General features: G+C 54.1%; 1 protein-coding gene across 7 annotated transcripts; it reads right to left on the bottom strand.

The window, feature by feature from the left end:
• Window positions 1-1,738: 1,738 nt before the first annotated feature.
• Window positions 1,739-16,632, bottom strand: SLC16A5 (solute carrier family 16 member 5). Of its 7 annotated transcripts, none has more exons than XM_053570953.1 (6): window positions 16,462-16,632; window positions 15,343-15,519; window positions 12,577-12,822; window positions 9,363-9,506; window positions 5,495-6,304; window positions 1,739-3,994 (listed from the first exon to the last, which is right to left on the bottom strand). In XM_053570953.1, the coding sequence occupies exons 3-6, from the start codon at window positions 12,773-12,775 to the stop codon at window positions 3,747-3,749; spliced, it is 1,401 nt and encodes a 466-aa protein (XP_053426928.1). In that variant the 5' UTR covers window positions 12,776-12,822; window positions 15,343-15,519; window positions 16,462-16,632; the 3' UTR covers window positions 1,739-3,746. The 7 variants fall into 7 exon arrangements, with proteins under 7 accessions (XP_053426928.1, XP_053426930.1, XP_053426925.1 ...); XM_053570955.1 differs by having other exon boundaries at window positions 5,460-6,304; window positions 15,343-15,520; window positions 16,464-16,632; XM_053570950.1 differs by lacking the exons at window positions 15,343-15,519; window positions 16,462-16,632 and adding an exon at window positions 14,747-15,249 and having other exon boundaries at window positions 5,460-6,304.
• Between the last annotated feature and the right edge of the window lie 275 nt (window positions 16,633-16,907).

Raw genomic sequence — 16,907 nt, 5'->3', positions numbered from 1 at the left:
CCAGGCCGATAAAGTGAGACTCCCGTCTCAGAAAAACAACACACCACTACCTTGCACAAAAAAGGCTGTTGCATCCTTACACAAAAAATACTTCTGGGCTGGGTGTGGTGGCTCATTCCTGTAATCCTCGCACTCTGGGAGGCCGAGGTGGGTGGATTACCTGAGCTCACGAGTTGGAGACCAGCCTGAGCCAGAAAGAGACCTCATCTCTAAAAATAGCTGGGCGTTGTGACAGGTGTCTGTAGTCCCAGCTACTTGGGAGGCTGAAGCAAGAGAATTGCTTGAGCCCAAGTGTTTAAGGTTGCTGTGGGCTGTAATGCCTTGGCATTCTACAGAGTGCGACAAAAGTGAGACTGTCTCAAAATAAATACTTCTAGGACATCTCAGCCTGTACAACCTCAAACTGAAGTCACTTTTTTTTTAATCCTTGTAGCCAAGGATATTATCTCAAAACAATTATGTAATCCTCATTTTTTCTTTAAAAACCTTCGTCTTCCTGGGGCGGCGCCTGTGGCTCAGTCGGTAGGGCGCCGGCCCCATATACCGAGGGTGGCGGGTTCAAACCCAGCCCCGGCCAAACTGCAACCAAAAAATAGCCGGGCGTTGTGGCGGGCGCCTGTAGTCCCAGCTACTTGGGAGGCTGAGGCAAGAGAATCGCTTAAGCCCAGGAGTTGGAGGTTGCTGTGAGCTGCGTGAGGCCACGGCACTCTACGAGGGCCACAAAGTAAGACTCTGTCTCTACAAAAAAAAAAAAAAAAAAACCTTCGTCTTCCTTTACCTCCCTGAATATGCACATGGTTTACTGTGGCGTGTGTATTCCCGTGGCAATGCCCTATTCCCAATTATTTTAGAAAACCTCTGTTATTTAGGTTGACAAGGACAAGGACTGCTTCAGCCCTGGGCCTGGATATGGGCAGAGTGGCCACCACACTACAGCCTGCTGCAGCCCTACTAGAAGCAGTCTCCACATCTGAGGTTTCAGGTCCCTGTGGTCAGCCCCTGCCCTGTGCACACCTCTGAGCAGGAGTTTTTTTTTTTTTTTTTTGAGACAGAACCTCAAGCCATAAGCTGTTGCCCTGGGTAGAGTGCCATGGCATATCACAGCTCACAGCAACCTCCCAACTCCTGGGCTCAAGCAATTCTCCTGCCTCTGCTTCCCAAGTAGCTGGGACTACAGACGCCCGCCACAACGCTCGGCTATTTTTTGGTTGCAGCCATCATTGTTGTTTGCGGGTCTGGGCTGGATTCGAACCTGCCAGCTCAGGTGTATGTGGCTGGCGCCTTAGCCGCTTGAGCCACAGGCGCCGAGCCTGGGGCAGGAGTTTTGATCTTAGTCTGGGTGCTTGGGAACTCTGGCTGCTCTCAGGGAGAGTGATGGCCCAAGGACCCTCACCAGGGTCTGTGTGGGAAGTGCATCCCACCCCAAAGTGGCCAGGGGACTTCTCTGCCTTTCCCTGGACAGTGTTAGCAAAGGGGAGCTGGATGTGCTCCCCTTTGCTCAGTGCTCAGTGGATAGGATGGAAGTCAGCTCTACTTCTCTATGTCCAGGAACTGTCCCAGGCCCTTTTTAGAGGATTCCTTAGAAATCAGCTCAGTGTTGGTTCTGGAATCAGATGGGTCACTCTGTCCTCCCTTGTGTCTGCTCTTAAGCTAAGGCTTCAAGGCCACTTTTCCTTGAGAAAGAATTGTCAACCTTTGCTTTTGTGCTGAGGGTAGCAACTAGTCACTGACACACAGTAGATGCTCAATAAATATTTATTGAAGGAATTCTGCATAGAGATTATTGTCATTCTTGCCTAGGGAGCAGATGAGGTCAAAGTTCCCTGATCTCTTCTTAAGTGTTTTCAGAAACATTAGGCCTATTAAGGAACATAAAAGATATCACAGTTTGATGAACTCTGGCAACAGAAGCACCTACCTACCAGCCCCTACTCTCTTCTTTTCCACTCAGTTGAGACGGAGAAACAGATAGGACCTGGTGAAATGTTTTTCCTTCAGATCATGAGCTGCAGGTGGTAGCCAAGTCCAAGCCTGGCTAGGGAGCTGCTGGAAGGCCACGAGTGTCTCAGAACACTCACAGAGTCAACTTTTCAAATTGGTAGAGACTTTAGTTCATCCAGGCTAATATCCTCCTTTTTCAAGGCTCAGAGATGGTCAACAATTTGCCCAAAGTCACACAGCAAATTGTGGCAGAGTCAAACAGGAATTTAGGTCTTTAATCTGGCCCAGAGCCCTTGGCTTCAGCTCTGCAGTACCTACTTTGGCCATAAGGGGGGGACTCATGGCAGGGTTCTGGAGGACATAGGATAACCCGAAGGATGCTTATTCATGCCAGCTGGACAGTGTGGAGGAGGAAGATTGGCACCAGTTCACAAAAATAAAATCAATTCTCCTGATAAGGTTTTCTTGTTGGAGCCTGGTTGAGCCTGAATCAACAAACAATGTCCTGAGCTTGAGCTGCCCCTGCCAAGAGGGAGAAGGGAAAGGGGAGGAGAACACTAGGTCTGTTTTCCAGCTTCATTAGTTCACAGAGTTTATGACCTGCTGCAGGGAACATTTTTGTATTTAATTCAAACAAACTCTGTTTCCCATTCCTTTAGTACCCTGCTGGGATAGGCCTGGGCTGATGACAAGTTAGTCCCTGGGTGCTGACCTTAGTGGGGGGAGCTCCGACCTCCAAGTCCCAGACATAAGCCAGCAGGGAGCAGGCTAGACTGGCAGCTGGCCCAGCCATTTACTCACCCCAGGGGTGACAGCTCTATCATGGCAGGGATAAGAGGGGCCTGAGGAGGACAGGATGGGGATTAGAAGGGCTTCTGTCACCAAGGCAGCCTCCTTTTATTTTTATTTTTTTTGGCTGGGGCCGGGTTTGAACCCACCACCTCTAGTATATGGGGCTGGCACCCTACTCCTTTGAGCCACAGGCGCCGCCCAAGGCAGCCTCCTTTTCACAGGAGTCTTAATTCAGAGTGCCTAACCAGCCTTCCCCCCACCCCCACCCCCACCACTCAAATGTCTGTCTTCCTGCAACCTCAGCATTAATACTCCCCACCAAGATTACAGAGTGGGGCAGATGAGGAAGGCAGTCCTTAGAACAGGCCCCAGTGAGAGTGCAGGGGACCCCTCAGACTTCACCAATTCTAGCCCCAAGCCAGAGGCTCCCCTCCTGCTCTCTGTGCAGGTGCCAGGATGAGCACTCCCTTTGACCTTTAATCTGCCCCAGTGCTACATGCAGGCCAACCCCTTAGCCTGGCCCTCCACCGCAGCCTCTCAAGACAGTCAGTGTGAGACCCCATGACCTGCATGGGGCAACCACACCACTATCATTGGCTGCTTTGAAAGGGAAGGGCTGGGTCACTTGGAAAGACAGGGGCAAAAGGGCCCTGGAGGAAGGTGAGCTAGCTCTTCAGAACCATCTAGACGCCAGAGAAGGGCAAAGAGAAATGATGTTGGAGGTATCTAGGCTGGGCTTGAAGGTCCAGTTTGTTGAGCTGTAGGAGCAGTAGTGAGCAGCCAGCTGAACTGAGCTGGTGTGACAAATCCAGGTGCCTTGGTGCCTGCTCCTGGGTTCTGCTGGTGGGAGGGGATCCAACTCCATGGCCCCAGCTCCTAGCTGAGTCCCAACTTGTAGAGCCTGTACAGCCTTAGACTCAGGCTTCCTGAGCCACCCTTCACCCAGTCCCTGGTGAAACAGCTGGAGGTCCCACTCCTGGGCTGAGATGGTGGTCACTCACAGACCTGCAGGCTCAGACGCTGGTCACATACATGATCTCGGGGCACAGCCGCTTCTCGGGACTGTCTTTGCCTTCCAAGGTCCGACCCCACTCTGGGGCAGCCTCCTCTCTGGCTCCTTCCTCCTCAGCCTGCTTACCATGCTGCTCCTTCTTCTGCAGGGAATAGAAGCTGCCGCCCATGAAGAGGGCAGCCGAGATGAGGAAAAAGCTGGACATGAAGAAAATGTAGCTGAAGTTGTTGGTGGTGTCCAGGAGCAACCCTGTGGGACAGAGAGCAGGTTAGGCCACTGCTCAGGGCTACCAGGCCTCCCCCAACTCAATCGTGTGATTCCTGAGAGCAGAGATTTTATTTTTGTCTCTGTTGTACAGGCAGTCCCTGAGTTACAAACATCTGATTTGCATAAAACTTACAGTTATGAATGGATGCTATTATAATAGGTAAATATATCGGTTCCAAGTTACATACAAAGTCAACTTCAGAATAAACCTATAGAACCTATTTTGTTTGTAACCCAGGGACTGCCTATACTAGGAATCACGGCTAGCACCCAGTAGGCACTTGAGAGATATTCGTAAAATGAACAGACGGGAAGAAACACTAAACCTACTCTGGCCTGGGTAGAAAGGGTCAGCTGCCTGAAAAAGAACGTAAGGGCATAATCCCTTTACCCTTGGGGACAGTGATCCAGAGTCACCCACACCTCTTCCTGGATAGCTCCCTTCATTTGTTTGCTTGGAGAACTCCCTTAGAAACTGGAACTTCCAATGCCACACTTGGAGAAAGAGTCCCCACTGGGCTGGAGTCAACCTCTGGCTTTACTATAATATCCACCAGCACATGTTATCTGTTGGGTGCTCCAGCACCGAGGGCTTTACAAACCTTCCCTCAGGTGCTAGGGTGTCATGCTTTCAGCTGCCTCTCACATGGGTCTCCACTACTTTTTTTTTTTTTTTGAAACAGGGTCTCACTCTATCTCCATCTCACTCTATCACCCGGGCTAGAGGGCAGTGATATTATCACAGCTCACAGCAACCTCATACTCCTGGGTTCAAGTGACCCTGCTGCCCCAGCCTCTCTACTAACTAGGACTACACCTGCCATTATGCCGGGCAAATTTTTAAGTTTTTTGTAGAGTCAGAGTCTCACTATGTTGCCAGGGATGGTCTCTTTTACCACTATGGTCACAAATGTGTCTCTTTCCCAAGTTTACCTGTGGCAGAAGGTAAGCTCCCAGAGGGTGAGGACCTTTGTATTCAGCCATGTGCACCTAGCAACTGGCACAGGTGAATAAATGGTTAGGGCAGGTATTCTGTTCTGCATTTTGTAGGTAACATTGTGTCTCTGAGGAGGAAAATGATTCACCCAGGTCCCACAGGCAGGAAGTAGGAGAAACAGGGTGTTCACAACAGCAAAAACAGGCACAGTGCTGACTGCACAGCACGTCTCTCCACTAAGCCCTGAGCTGTGTGACTTGGGACCCTCACAAGAAGCCTGTGAGATCCCCCTAACCTCACTTTACTGATGGGAAACAGAGGCACAGGAAGGAAGACAAAGGAGTCAGGTAGGCCCAGCAGACACACCCATGTCTTTTGCTGTTCATTCATGGCACCCCAGTTGCCAGTTAAGGAACCGGCTGTAGGATAGTCTTCTGAAGATGCTGGCCTGGGCCCAAACCTTTCCAGACTTCTCCCCTTTGCTCCATCCCCCACCCACCCAGGCCACACCTGTGCACATCTGACTGCTCCCCTCCTGGCCTCACCAGCCAATGGTGGGGAGATGAGGAGAGCGATGCCCTCCAGGATGGTCAAGAGGCCCAGGGCGCTCGGGAATTGCTGCATGGGAACAATGTCCATGAGGACCTGGAATATGAGGGCACCGATGCCGCTCATGGATACGCTGTACGCCAGGCTGTAGCCCACCAGCACGGAGAAGTCGGCAGATACCATGCACACCAGATTGGTGAGCCCATTGAGCAGGACTGCCAGGCTGAACAGGTACTTGCGGTGACTGGCAAATGCCGGCCGGCTTGCCACCAGCCCAGCCACAGGCCGCAGGAAGATGTTGCTAAAGCCGATGATGGAGATGAGGAGGGCCGCCCGCTGCTCGTCCACACCATGCCTCACGGCGTATGGCACCAGGAAGACGTGCGGCAGAGGAAAACCCAGCATCATCCACATCACACCCAGCGTGAACACACAGTAACGTGCATTGTGCCGCAGGATATCGAAGGCCAGGTGGCGCTGGATGGTCCGGCCACAAACTGCCAGACAGCCTGGGGCAGGTGTCTTGGGAGGTAGAAGGGGAATTTCTTTGGTTTCAAGGGCCATGTTGGTGGCCACAGGCCTCAAGATGGCCCCACACACGCAGCAGTGGAGAAAGACCCCAGCGAAGACAAGGAAGGTCCCCCTCCAGCCCAGCTCCTCCAGCAGGTAGAGGGAGAGCAGCGGCCAGAGTGTGATGCCCAGGGAGGTGCCCATCGAGGCCAGTGCGTTGGCCAGCACCCGCCAGCGGATGAAGTAGAAGCCCAGCACTGTGACGCTGGACTGGAAGCTGAAGCACATGCCCAGGCCTGCAAGGGGAGAGAAGGAACCAGCTTGGAGGTGTTTGGGGCTTTCACCTGCACCTAGAACAGGCGAAGCAAGGGTCATTGCACTCTTCCGCACTGCTTTTGTTCTATCCCAGACACACCTCCAAGTCCCTTGGGGACTGAAGATTAAATCAGCCTGCCTCACCAGCTCCCTCTAAGTGTCCAACCCCAGATCTACTCTCCCAAGGCTGCCTACTCCCTTTGCACTAGAGTGATACATTTTTTTTTCTTTTTTTTTGAGATACAGCCTCAAGCTATCGCCCTCGATAGAGTACTGTGGCATCACAGCTCACGCAACCTCCAATTCCTGGGCTTAAGTGATTCTCTTGCCTTAGCCTCCCAAGTAGCTGGGACTACAGGTGCCCACTACAATGCCTGGCTATTTTTTGGTTGTAGTTGTCATTGTCGTTTGACAGGCCTGGGCTGGATTCAAACCCTCCAGCTCTGGTGTGTGTGGCTGGCGCTTTAGCCACTTGAGCCACAGGTGCCGAGCCAAGGGTGATATATTTTTTTAAACAGAGTTTCACTTTGTCATCCTGGGTAGAGTGCCATGGTGTCATAGCTCACAGCAACCTCAGACTCTTGTGCTCAAATGATCCTCTTGATTCAGCCTCCAAGGAGCTGAGACTACAGATGCCCACCCCGATGCCCAGCTATTTTTAGAGACTAGGTCTCGTTGTTGCTCAGGCTGGTCTCAAACTCCTGAGCTCAGGCAATCCACCCACCTTGGCCTCCTAGAGTGCTGGGATTACAGGCTGAGCCACCGTGCCTGGCCTAGAGTTATCTTTTACAAATCTAAACTGAAGGCTTGGTGCCTGTGGCTCAAGCGGCTAAGGCGCCAGCCACATACACCTGAACTGGTGGTTTTGAATCCAGCCCGGGCCCGCCAAAGAGCAATGATGGCTGCAACCAAAAAATAGCCGGGAGTTGTGACGGGCGCCTGTAGTCCCAGCTACTTGGGAGGTGGAGGCAATAGAATCGCTTGAGCCCAGGAGTTGGAGGTTGCTGCGAGCTGTGATGCTACGGCACTCTACCCAGGGTGACAGCTTGAGGCTCTATCTCCAAAAAAAAAAAAAAAAAAACCTAAACTGAATTTCGTCTCTCCCTGCTTAACATCTTTGAAAACTTCCCATCATACTTGCAGAGCATAGCATCTACTATGCTCTGGAAGGCTCTGTGCCACTTGGCTCCTGCCCACCTGTGATAAGTCATCTCAGGCCATTCCCTATCACTCACTGTGATCAAGCTTCTTTCTCCCCCTCTGGATGTTTCCTCCTGGCTTCTCTCTCATCTCAGCTCAGATGCCCCTTGTCCAGAAGGGCCTTCTCAACACCCCGCCCACTCCACCTCCACTTGCACAGCAAGCTGGAGATCCCATACTGATCACTGACCTTGGGGCTCGAGCTGCCTGTGATGTCACTATGGCTCCCTCAGCCATCCCCTTGCCTGCTCCCCCTGCCCAAGACTACGCGGGAGTCTTCTTCCTTTGTGCATGCCAGCACCATGCTCATGCTCAGTGGCCTGCCTACGTCCCCAGTGACTGTCCCTCTACTGCCCTGTGTCCTATGTACTCAGAGACATACTCCAGCAACACCCCTCTCTTCTATGTTGTTCTTCTCCTCTTTACTAGATCATTCTCCTTCACTGCTACTTTTCCCATTAAAAAAACCTCAAAGGGGTGGCGCCTGTGGCTCAAAGGGATAGGGCGCCAGTCCCATATGCTAGAGGTGGTGGGTTCAAACCCAGCCTCAGCCAAAAACCACAAAAAATAAAAAAATAAAAAAAAACTCAAAACCACTGGTGCGGGCGGCGCCTGTGGCTCAGTCGGTAAGGCGCCGGCCCCATATACCGAGGGTGGTGGGTTCAAACCCGGCCCCGGCCAAACTGCAACCAAAAAATAGCCGGGCGTTGTGGCGGGCGCCTGTAGTCCCAGCTACTCGGGAGGCTGAGGCAAGAGAATTGCTTAAGTCCAGGAGTTGGAGGTTGCTGTGAGCTGTGTGAGGCCACGGCACTCTACCGAGGGCCATAAAGTGAGACTCTGTCTCTACAAAAAAAAAAAAAAAAACCACTGGTGCCTCTGGCTCAGTGGGTAGGGCGCCGTTCCCATATGCTAGAGGTGGTGGGTTCAAACCCAGCCTCGGCCAAAAACCACAAAAAATAAAAAAATAAATAAAACTCAAAACCACTGGTGCCTCTGGCTCAGTGGGTAGGGCGCCAGTCCCATATGCTAGAGGTGGTGGGTTCAAACCCAGCCTCGGCCAAAAACCACAAAAAATAAAAAAATAAAAAAAACTCAAAACCACTGGTGCCTCTGGCTCAGTGGGTAGGGCGCCAGTCCCATATGCTAGAGGTGGAGGGTTCAAAACCAGCCTTGGCCAAAAACCACAAAAAATAAAAAAATAAAAAAAACTCAAAACCGGTGGCGCCTCTGGCTCAGTGGGTAGGGCACCAGCCCCATATACCGAGGGTGGCGGGTTCAAACCCAGCCCCAGCCAAACTGCAACAAAAAAAATAGCCAGGCGTTGTGGCGGGCGACTGTAGTCCCAGCTACTTGGGAGGCTGAGGCAAGAGAATCGCCCTAAGTCTAGGAGCTGGAGGTTGCTGTGAGCTGTGTGACACCATGGCACTCTACCGAGGGTGACAAAGTGAGACTCTGTCTCAAAAAAAAAAAAAAGAACACCCAAAACCTCTCCTAACCCCACAGTGCCTTGTGGGTTCTGGCCCATTTCTCTGATCCCTTTCCATCAAAACACTGTGGCACTATTGTCTGCCTCTGCCATCTCCTCCTCCAATTCCCTTTCCTGTTCCCTGCAGACGTTCCCCGTCCCCTCTGACCACACTGCTCTTACCTGTCCTGTCTTTCCATGTAGTAGTGAGCAGAAGTGTTTAAACATTCCTATGTGTCTGTTTGGTGTCATCTCCCTCAATAGCCTGTGAGCAGTCCCAGAAGATGAAGAGGCTTGCCGGCCCTGCCCACTCATGCCTGGCACGTTTTAATAGATGATCAACCCAGTAATTCTAGAGAAGGAATGACAGTCACCTGTGATGAATCCTGCCGTGAGGTAGAGCTGGATAAGGGTATAGGAGAAGGAGCTGGCCACCATGCCCAGGCTGGCCAGCACGCCCCCCAGCATCGCAGTCACTCGGTAGCCAAAGCGTTCCACCAGGATGCTGCACAGGGGTCCTGTGGGGAGGAGAAAGCCAGCAGGTGGCAGCTGAGTGAGCAGGTCAGGAGAGGTAGGACTGGGCGAGGACAGTCCTGGCAGGTAGGAACTAGCCAGGTGGCTTCAAGGGCAGGAGCCCTGGAATCTGTGGACCTGGGTTCTGATCCCTACCCTGCTAGGAACAGCTGTGTGGCCCAGGAGAGGCCTGATTGATGCTTCTCTGTGCCTCAGTTTCTTCCCTTACAGAGTGAGGGGACAGATGGGTGATGTCTGACCCTAACAAGGAGGGGCAGACCAAGGCCATGCGCTGCACCCACCTGAGGCCAATTCCATGCAGGTGAAACAGGATTGGTTCACAACTTGAGTGTCCCAGGGTTTCTAAATTCTGGTGCACACCTCTAGCTCCTGTTCTACCTGCCCCCTATCCTCAGGAAGATGGCTGGAGCCCTTGCACCACCTTCCAACCCGTACAGTTGGGTGAGGCCCTGGGCCACTCTGCATCTCCTTGCCCTGGCCTCTAGAGTGTTCTGGAGAACATCAGGCCAGGTACATTCTCCCCTCTCCATCACCTTCAGCTCAGCTACCACCAATGCCTGTGCCTAGAGGTTTGGCTCCATGTGAAGGGGGCCTGTTCCCTGCCACCCCTAGCTGCTTTCTTACCAGCCTACACCCTAGTGAGCAGAAAAGAGCTGTGGCTGCACCCAGACACCTGGCAGGGGCCTCCTTCACTGAATGCTCTGCCCCAAGAATACCACATAACGGGGCTCCTCCAAGTTACTCCCCAGAGTATAGCCAAAGCACAGGGAACGTGTGTGTGGACATGGTGCACATGTACGCTTGAGGTGGAGAGGACATGTGTAGTGTGAGCCAGTGTCAGCATGAATCACGGAGAGACTGATATCAGAGATAAGCAAGAGGCTGGTGGCCAGTTATCTCTGCCATTGGAGAGGCGAGGCTTTGACTCACACAGCTTCCCCATTCCTGAATCTTTGGCCTAAATTAGGAAGGTGACATTGGGGAAAACCCTGAGTCATGGAGTTGGGGGTAAGGGCTGGGACATGGTAAGGACAGTGGGCACCCAAGAAGTCAGGTTTACTCTGCAGGGGTGTTGCTTCTGCTGAGAACTCGCTCTGCAACCTTGGACTTTGTGCTTGCTTTCTCTCCTCACCTGTGGGGGGCAGGGGAGCTGGAAAGGATCAGTGATTCATTCAAGTTTAAAACTTCTCCAATAGGCCAAGCATAGTGGTTCACGTCTATAACCCTAGCATTCTGGGAGGCCAAGGCAAGAGAATACCTTGAGCTCAGGAGTTAGGCTTAGGGTTAGGGAGATAAGCCTAAGTCCTCATCTCTACTAAAAATAGAAAAATTAGCCAGGTGCGGGCGGCACCTGTGGCTCAGTGAGTAGGGCGCCGGTCCCATATACCAAGGGTGGTAGGTTCAAACCCAGCTCCGGCCAAACTGCAATAAAAAAAAAAAAAATAGTCAGGCCTATGGTCCCAGCTACTCGAAAGGCTGAGGCAGGAGAATTGCCTAAGCCCAAGAGCTGGAGGTTGCTCTGAGCTGTGACGCCACAGCACTCTACCGAGGGCGACAAAGTGAGACTCTGTCTCTAAAAAAAAAAGGAAGAAGAAAAATTAGCCAGGCACAGGGGTGCACCTGTAGTCCTTGGGAGGCTGAGGGAGGATTGCTTGAGCCCAGGAGTTTGAAGTTGCAGTGAGCTATGATGACACCACTGCATTCCAACTGGGACAATAGAGCAAGACTCTGTTTCCGAAACCCCCCCAAAAACAAAAAACAAAAAACCCTACACTACTCTGAGTGAATATGGGCCAAAGATTTTGTATGTGTTTGAGAGAGATGATGCTGACTTAGATGTTGGAATGCCTGCCAGGTACTGAGCCCAAAGCTGGCTGGGGAGAGGGTCCTCCCAGATGCCTAATTCTTAGCCCTGGTCTAGGCCCCTCTGCCTGTGGGAGAAGGAACACTCTGAGGCTCCTGCTCCCTGCCACAGCCTTGCAGGCCAGAAGACCATGCAATCTGGGCCAAGGCCAGGTATTTCTCCTTGCTGTGAGCCCAAGCCCCAGGAGGCTAATTCAGGCTTTGTCCTGGGTAGTGGCAATCTTCCCCGGTCTGACCTCCCTCCCAATTTGAGGAAAGGACCTGGAATAACAAGCAGGCTGCTGGTGGCAGGTGGAGGGAGTGGCAAGGAGATCACCAGCGAGATGGGGTCAGCCGAGGCCAGCAAACACAGGGATGGGGAGAGCCCTGTGGCCTTGGGTCAGGCTCCAGTTGCCCGGACCCCCTGAGGTTGCTGTGTGTTGTCTCCCAGGAGAGCTCCCAGGAGCTGAGGGCAGGTCCCTGTGTTGAGGGCTACTGTGTGCCCTACACACCTTCTGCAGGTTCCATTCCTACAGAAGACAGCTAGGAAATGGGCCTCAGAGGTGTGTGGTGAGACCCTCCCTCATAACCCCAGCCTTGGCAACCTCCCCTACAGGGAGCTCCAGGCAGTGAGGGGACTCTTGCCTTGCCTCCTTCTCATTCCTGGTATCTTGCTTATATCCCCTCTCCCATCCTGAAGCCCCTAGTGAGGGGCTCCAAAATACTAAGGATTCGTAGCTGCATGTATATCCTGGCTCCCAGTATCTTCCAGGGCCCACCTTCCGCACGTGGGAGACGGGCAGGATGCTGGAGGAAGAAACTGAAGTTCAGAGAGATCACCCAGCTAGAAAACAGTAGAGTCTCAGTGTGCTGGCCCCAAGGCCAGCTCCTCCCAGTCCAGCACTGTGCATCCCCACACACCTACACCTACCTGCCCCACACACCTATACCTGTGTCGTCTGTGGCTTTGTATCTCACCTTCCCATTCTCTCCCCCTGGCCAACCCTGCCTCCTGGGGATACAACCGGGCCCAGCTGGATTCCAGCCAGGGGGCCCTCCTGAATGAAATCAAGTTATATCAGGAATTCACCCAGGAGGCAAAGACTATGGTCTCAGAGAAAGAGAGATTCAGGAGGCCAGGGAGGTTGGGCCTTTCTCCTCCACCCCAGGCCCTCTTTCATACCTCCCTCGGCCCTGTCCCCAGCTGCTCACCGCCAACGTGGATTACAGCTATCATGATGGAGGGGACCCAGGAGGTCTCGCTGTTGCTTGCCTGGAAGTCACGCTTCAGTTCCGTGAAGAAGACGCCAATGCATGTGGGGAAGCCCAGGGTGAGGCCCTGGGACACCAGCGAGGCCAGCAGTACCACCCAGGCCCACCTGCCATCTGCCTGCTCCAGGGCCTGGGGCATCCTGTGCTGGCAACCAACCACAGCCTCACCGCCACTGTGACCGCTGCCTGGGGAGGGTACAGAACGGAATCCAGTGGTTGGGAGGCTGCCGGGCCAGTCTTCCCTGCCCACCTGCCACCTTCCCTGGGTGGCTGAGATCGTCTCTTCCTCATGCCTCAGCACCAGGTGTCACAGAGGAACACCACCCCTGGGAGGTGGCCAGAGGCCACACATTGGTTTTGACATCTTTCACCCACTTCCTAGAGGCAGCCTGGCAGGAGGTGGTAGGAAGGACAGAGGCACAGGGCAGGACAGGTGGCAGTTGGTGCCACAAGGTAAGGGAGTAGAATTCTTTCCAGTTGTTACATCACTCGGCTGTCAGCAGGTGGGTCCTCCTCACCCACTCAATAACTGCTTGTAGAACAGAGCTGACTTGGGGCCAGTGTGGTCCCAACACCCCCAAAGCCCTACGCAAGTAACTTTTCAAACACTCATGACCAGGCTTTCTGCACACAAACATGGACTTTTGCAATGCCTCCTAAATAGCAAAGTTCACTGTCAGTGAAGGCCGGGGAGAGTGAGCCAGGGCTGGCCACCTCTCAGGAGCATATACACAACAGCTTCCCAAGCGCCCAATCAGAGACTTTGGAGAAGGCACCGTTCTCACCTGAAGGACCTTTGAAATCACACCACAAGGAACCAAGGCCAAGAATCAAGTTCCACAACCATGCTGAATAATACTCTTTCACCCACAAGGGCTTCTCCACCAGAGACACACATACATACACAATCACACATGGACACACACCACGGAGCGCACACCCACGCAGGCAGACAAGCACACCGGATACACACACACAGGGGAGACACAGATCCACACGGCAAACTTACTCATATGAAGACACTCACATGAACGCACACAGAGAGATATGTTCAGTCACACACTGCGGAGGCACTCAGACTCATACGCACACACAGAGGCGCACCCACGCATGGATGCATGAACACACTCCTTCACACCCCCGGCACAGAAAAGTACCACTGTCCCGGCCATGGCCCCTCATCTCAGAAGCTGCTGTAACCAGGCCTCCAAAGTCCCAAATTCAGAACCCCTTTTCAACGCCCCTGTTCCAACCTCCCCTTCTGTCTCCTGCTCCCGGGTCTCTCTACAAGCCCTCACCAAACTTCACTTTGAGCTCCAGGCGCCCTTGCTCCTGTGGCAGGCAGTGAGAGGCCTTCACTCCAGCTAAGCCAACTGATCCCAGTGCGCTATTCCTACAGCATCCCTCCCTTTTGCCTCAGGTCCTGAGAAGATCCTGGGAAACTATGGAAACTCCCAGAAATACGAAACCTCCTCTTCCTGCCAAACCCAGCGCCCCACCCCTTCCCCCCAGGCCTAGAAGTTTTCAGACAGCACCCAAGCAGGATCCACCCTGACTTGCCTCCTTCAGGGCCTACAATCCTCCTTCCTCCCTGAGAACCCCAGGAACCCAGCCAAGATGAGAGTCTCATTTGTCATAGCCTCAGGTGTGAATGGGAGTGTGTGAGCTGCCGGGGACACCTGGCACGAGAGACCCTCCCAGCCATGATCTTCAGACCTGGGCAATACCTCAGATGTGGCTTCTCTAGCAAACTGGCTCTTGCCTCTTCCAGGATTTGTTCCCTCAGCAAATGGAAAGGCCACGGTGCCACTTGATCCTCTCAGTGCTGCCCTGAATGTCAAGCTTCCACCACCTTCTCCACAGCTCACCCCTCCTCCCTGCCCCTCTGGTCTCTCAGCCTTCCACCTGCCACCTCACACGGGCCCACCAGCCTGCCTGCTTCCTTTTGCTCTCCCTACTCTCTGTCCCCATCCCTGCTCTGGTCCCTTCTTGTTCCTCCTCGTCTTCCCCCCTCTGTGAAGTCTCCCTTAGTGCTCTTCTCAGCATCCACTATTCTAGGCAGTCATTTTGGTGACTTTTTCCCAGGCTCCTGTGACCTTCACTTCAGTACCCGTCTTCCCTTTGGAACTTTTCAGTGGGGCTGGCACTTCCGAGCATGTCCTTTCTCCAGGTCTCTCCCGGTCCTGGGCTACAGGACAATCAGAGCCCAGGAAGCCCTATGTACTTTTGCTCTTTCTCTGCACACTGAGAGCCCTGGCTCCAAGGTCTCAGGACGCTGGCCTTCCTCTGGGAGCCTCCCCCTACCAGCCACCCACGTGCAGTTGTCCATGAGGGGCTGTCCCCTCTCTCACTTCCAGCTACTCCCAGGTCAGGTCACATAGTATCATGTCCACTTGATCCCCCAATCCCTCTTCCATTAAGCTGGCCCTTCCTCACAACTTTAACCGCTGTGTTCCAAAATTCTTAGCTGGGGAGAAATCCAGCTGATCTTTTAAGATTCAGTCCTTGCAGTATCCCTAGGAAGCTGCCCTCACCCACACTCCAGGCTGTGCTAGGCCCTGCTTCCTGCTTTCCCTCCTTAATGGTGCTCCACATGACACTGAAGTGAACATTCTCTTGTTTCCTGTCACCCGCACCCCTCCCACCCTCCTCCACGCACCCTCACCTAGCTTCTGGCCAAGCATAAAGAATATTAGTTGGACTCACCTGTGTTCCTCAGGGGGCAGGTAAGCCCAAGAGCAACAGTGATCTGGCTTCCTGGCAGGCGGGTCCATTCCAGAAGACTCAGCAGGGCAGAGAAGAGATGGAGCTGGGGCTCTGGCTTCACCTCTGCCCCGGTGGGGAAGTGGTCTTTTCTTTGCACTGGGAACCATGAGTCGCTGCCTGGTATGAGTGGGGACCAAGGAGAAAGATAGGAACAAGAAAGACACCTTGCTCTCACTTCCTGGAACTAGGGGTGAGGCTAGGTCATGGGAGCTGCCAGTCTCAGGTCTCAGAGACCCCCAGACCCGGCAAGACCAACTTCATGGCCAGGTGGCACGAAGCCGGGTTTGTGAGTAAGGCTGATGGTTCTGGTCCTTCTCCCATCTCACACCACCCCCACTCTGTTTTTAGGGTTCCTCATCTGATACAGGGACCTTGATAGGCCCTTGGAACTTGTGGGCATGGTCCCAGGGGTGAACTGATGCTCTCATGTGGGAGTTTGGAGATAGGTGGCTGACATACACAGTGGAGGGCTGGCCTCCTCTCCTTCCCTGGTCTTCTACCACGTAGGAGAGGCCCAGGCTGACAACCAGAACCAACCACCAGCCCTGGAAGCTGTGTACAGATGGGCAGCCCTAGGCAGGCCTCGGGGACCCCTCCCTCCCCAGATCCCATATCAAGGAGGCGCCCCAGCCTGGAGCGCATGACACAGAGGTGCAGCAGAAGGGCTCCTGGCCAGAAGAGCAAGAGAGGACCTAGCCTGAGGTTGGGGCCCCAAATCCCTCAAACCCCTGTGCTTGGCCAGGGTCAGGAGGGGAGAAGTGCCTCTCTCACTTTCTTAGCAGGGGTCAGGAGACCACAGCCTGGCAGAGGCCGGACCTCAGGACCTCCTCTCACCCCGGCCCCTCCTCGCCGGTTTCCCACCCTTCCAAGGACCCATCTCTTCTGGGTGGGGCTTCTGGGACGTCCAGGCAGTGCCTGACCACCTACTCCCAGGCTTTAGAGGGCAAGAAGCCCCTCTGGAGAGCCCCTCTCAGAGCTCTGACACCCCAGGTTCTGAAAGCCAGCCTGGAGGCCAGGGCAACCCAGGGCTGGGACAGGAAGACTTTCCCAGATCCTTACCCCCCCACTGAGCCCGCCACAGGCGAGAAGGGACCCCGAGGCCCAGGGGGTCTTCTACGGCGCCAGCGGGAACTCAGGCGGGAGGGACACCTTGGAGGCGAGCGGGGGCCCGGAAAGCCCGCTGTGCCGGGCGGAGAGGCCGCTCCACTCCCTCCCAGTGTGGCGTCCGGAGACCCGCCCTGCCCGCAGCGGGGACCGCCGGGACAACCAGTCCAGGGGAGGGTGGGCGGGGACTGGGCGGCAGCCGCTGCCGGGCAGAGGCGGGGACCCACCTCCTAGCTCCTCGGGTGTGGGGTGTGGGGGGCTGGTGTGAGGGACTGTTAAGGAAGCAGGTGTGGCCTGGGGGCGTGCCCAGGCGCGGGAGGAAGAAAGTGTGGTGTAAGGCACTACCTGCCGGCAGAAACAGGGTGGGTGAAGACCCCTACTTCGTGGGGTTTTGCTGTCTA

Source organism: Nycticebus coucang, chromosome 18 (genome assembly GCF_027406575.1).
Source record: "Nycticebus coucang isolate mNycCou1 chromosome 18, mNycCou1.pri, whole genome shotgun sequence".
In the NCBI taxonomy this organism is placed as follows: Eukaryota; Metazoa; Chordata; class Mammalia; order Primates; family Lorisidae; genus Nycticebus; species Nycticebus coucang.
The sequence above is the reverse complement of the archived record's forward strand: the minus strand, read 5'-3'. Positions and strand labels throughout refer to the sequence as shown.

Excerpts from the sequence above, each read along its gene's own strand:
- SLC16A5 (XM_053570955.1), bottom strand. The coding sequence starts at position 12,775 with ATGCCCCAGGCCCTGGAGCAGGCAGATGGCAGGTGGGCCTGGGTGGTA. Across the intron at positions 9,507-12,576 it reads AGCTGTAATCCACGTTGGCG|GACCCCTGTGCAGCATCCTG; the intron begins GTGAGCAGCTGG and ends TCCTCCCCACAG. Across the intron at positions 6,305-9,362 it reads CACGGCAGGATTCATCACAG|GCCTGGGCATGTGCTTCAGC; the intron begins GTGACTGTCATT and ends CTCCCCTTGCAG.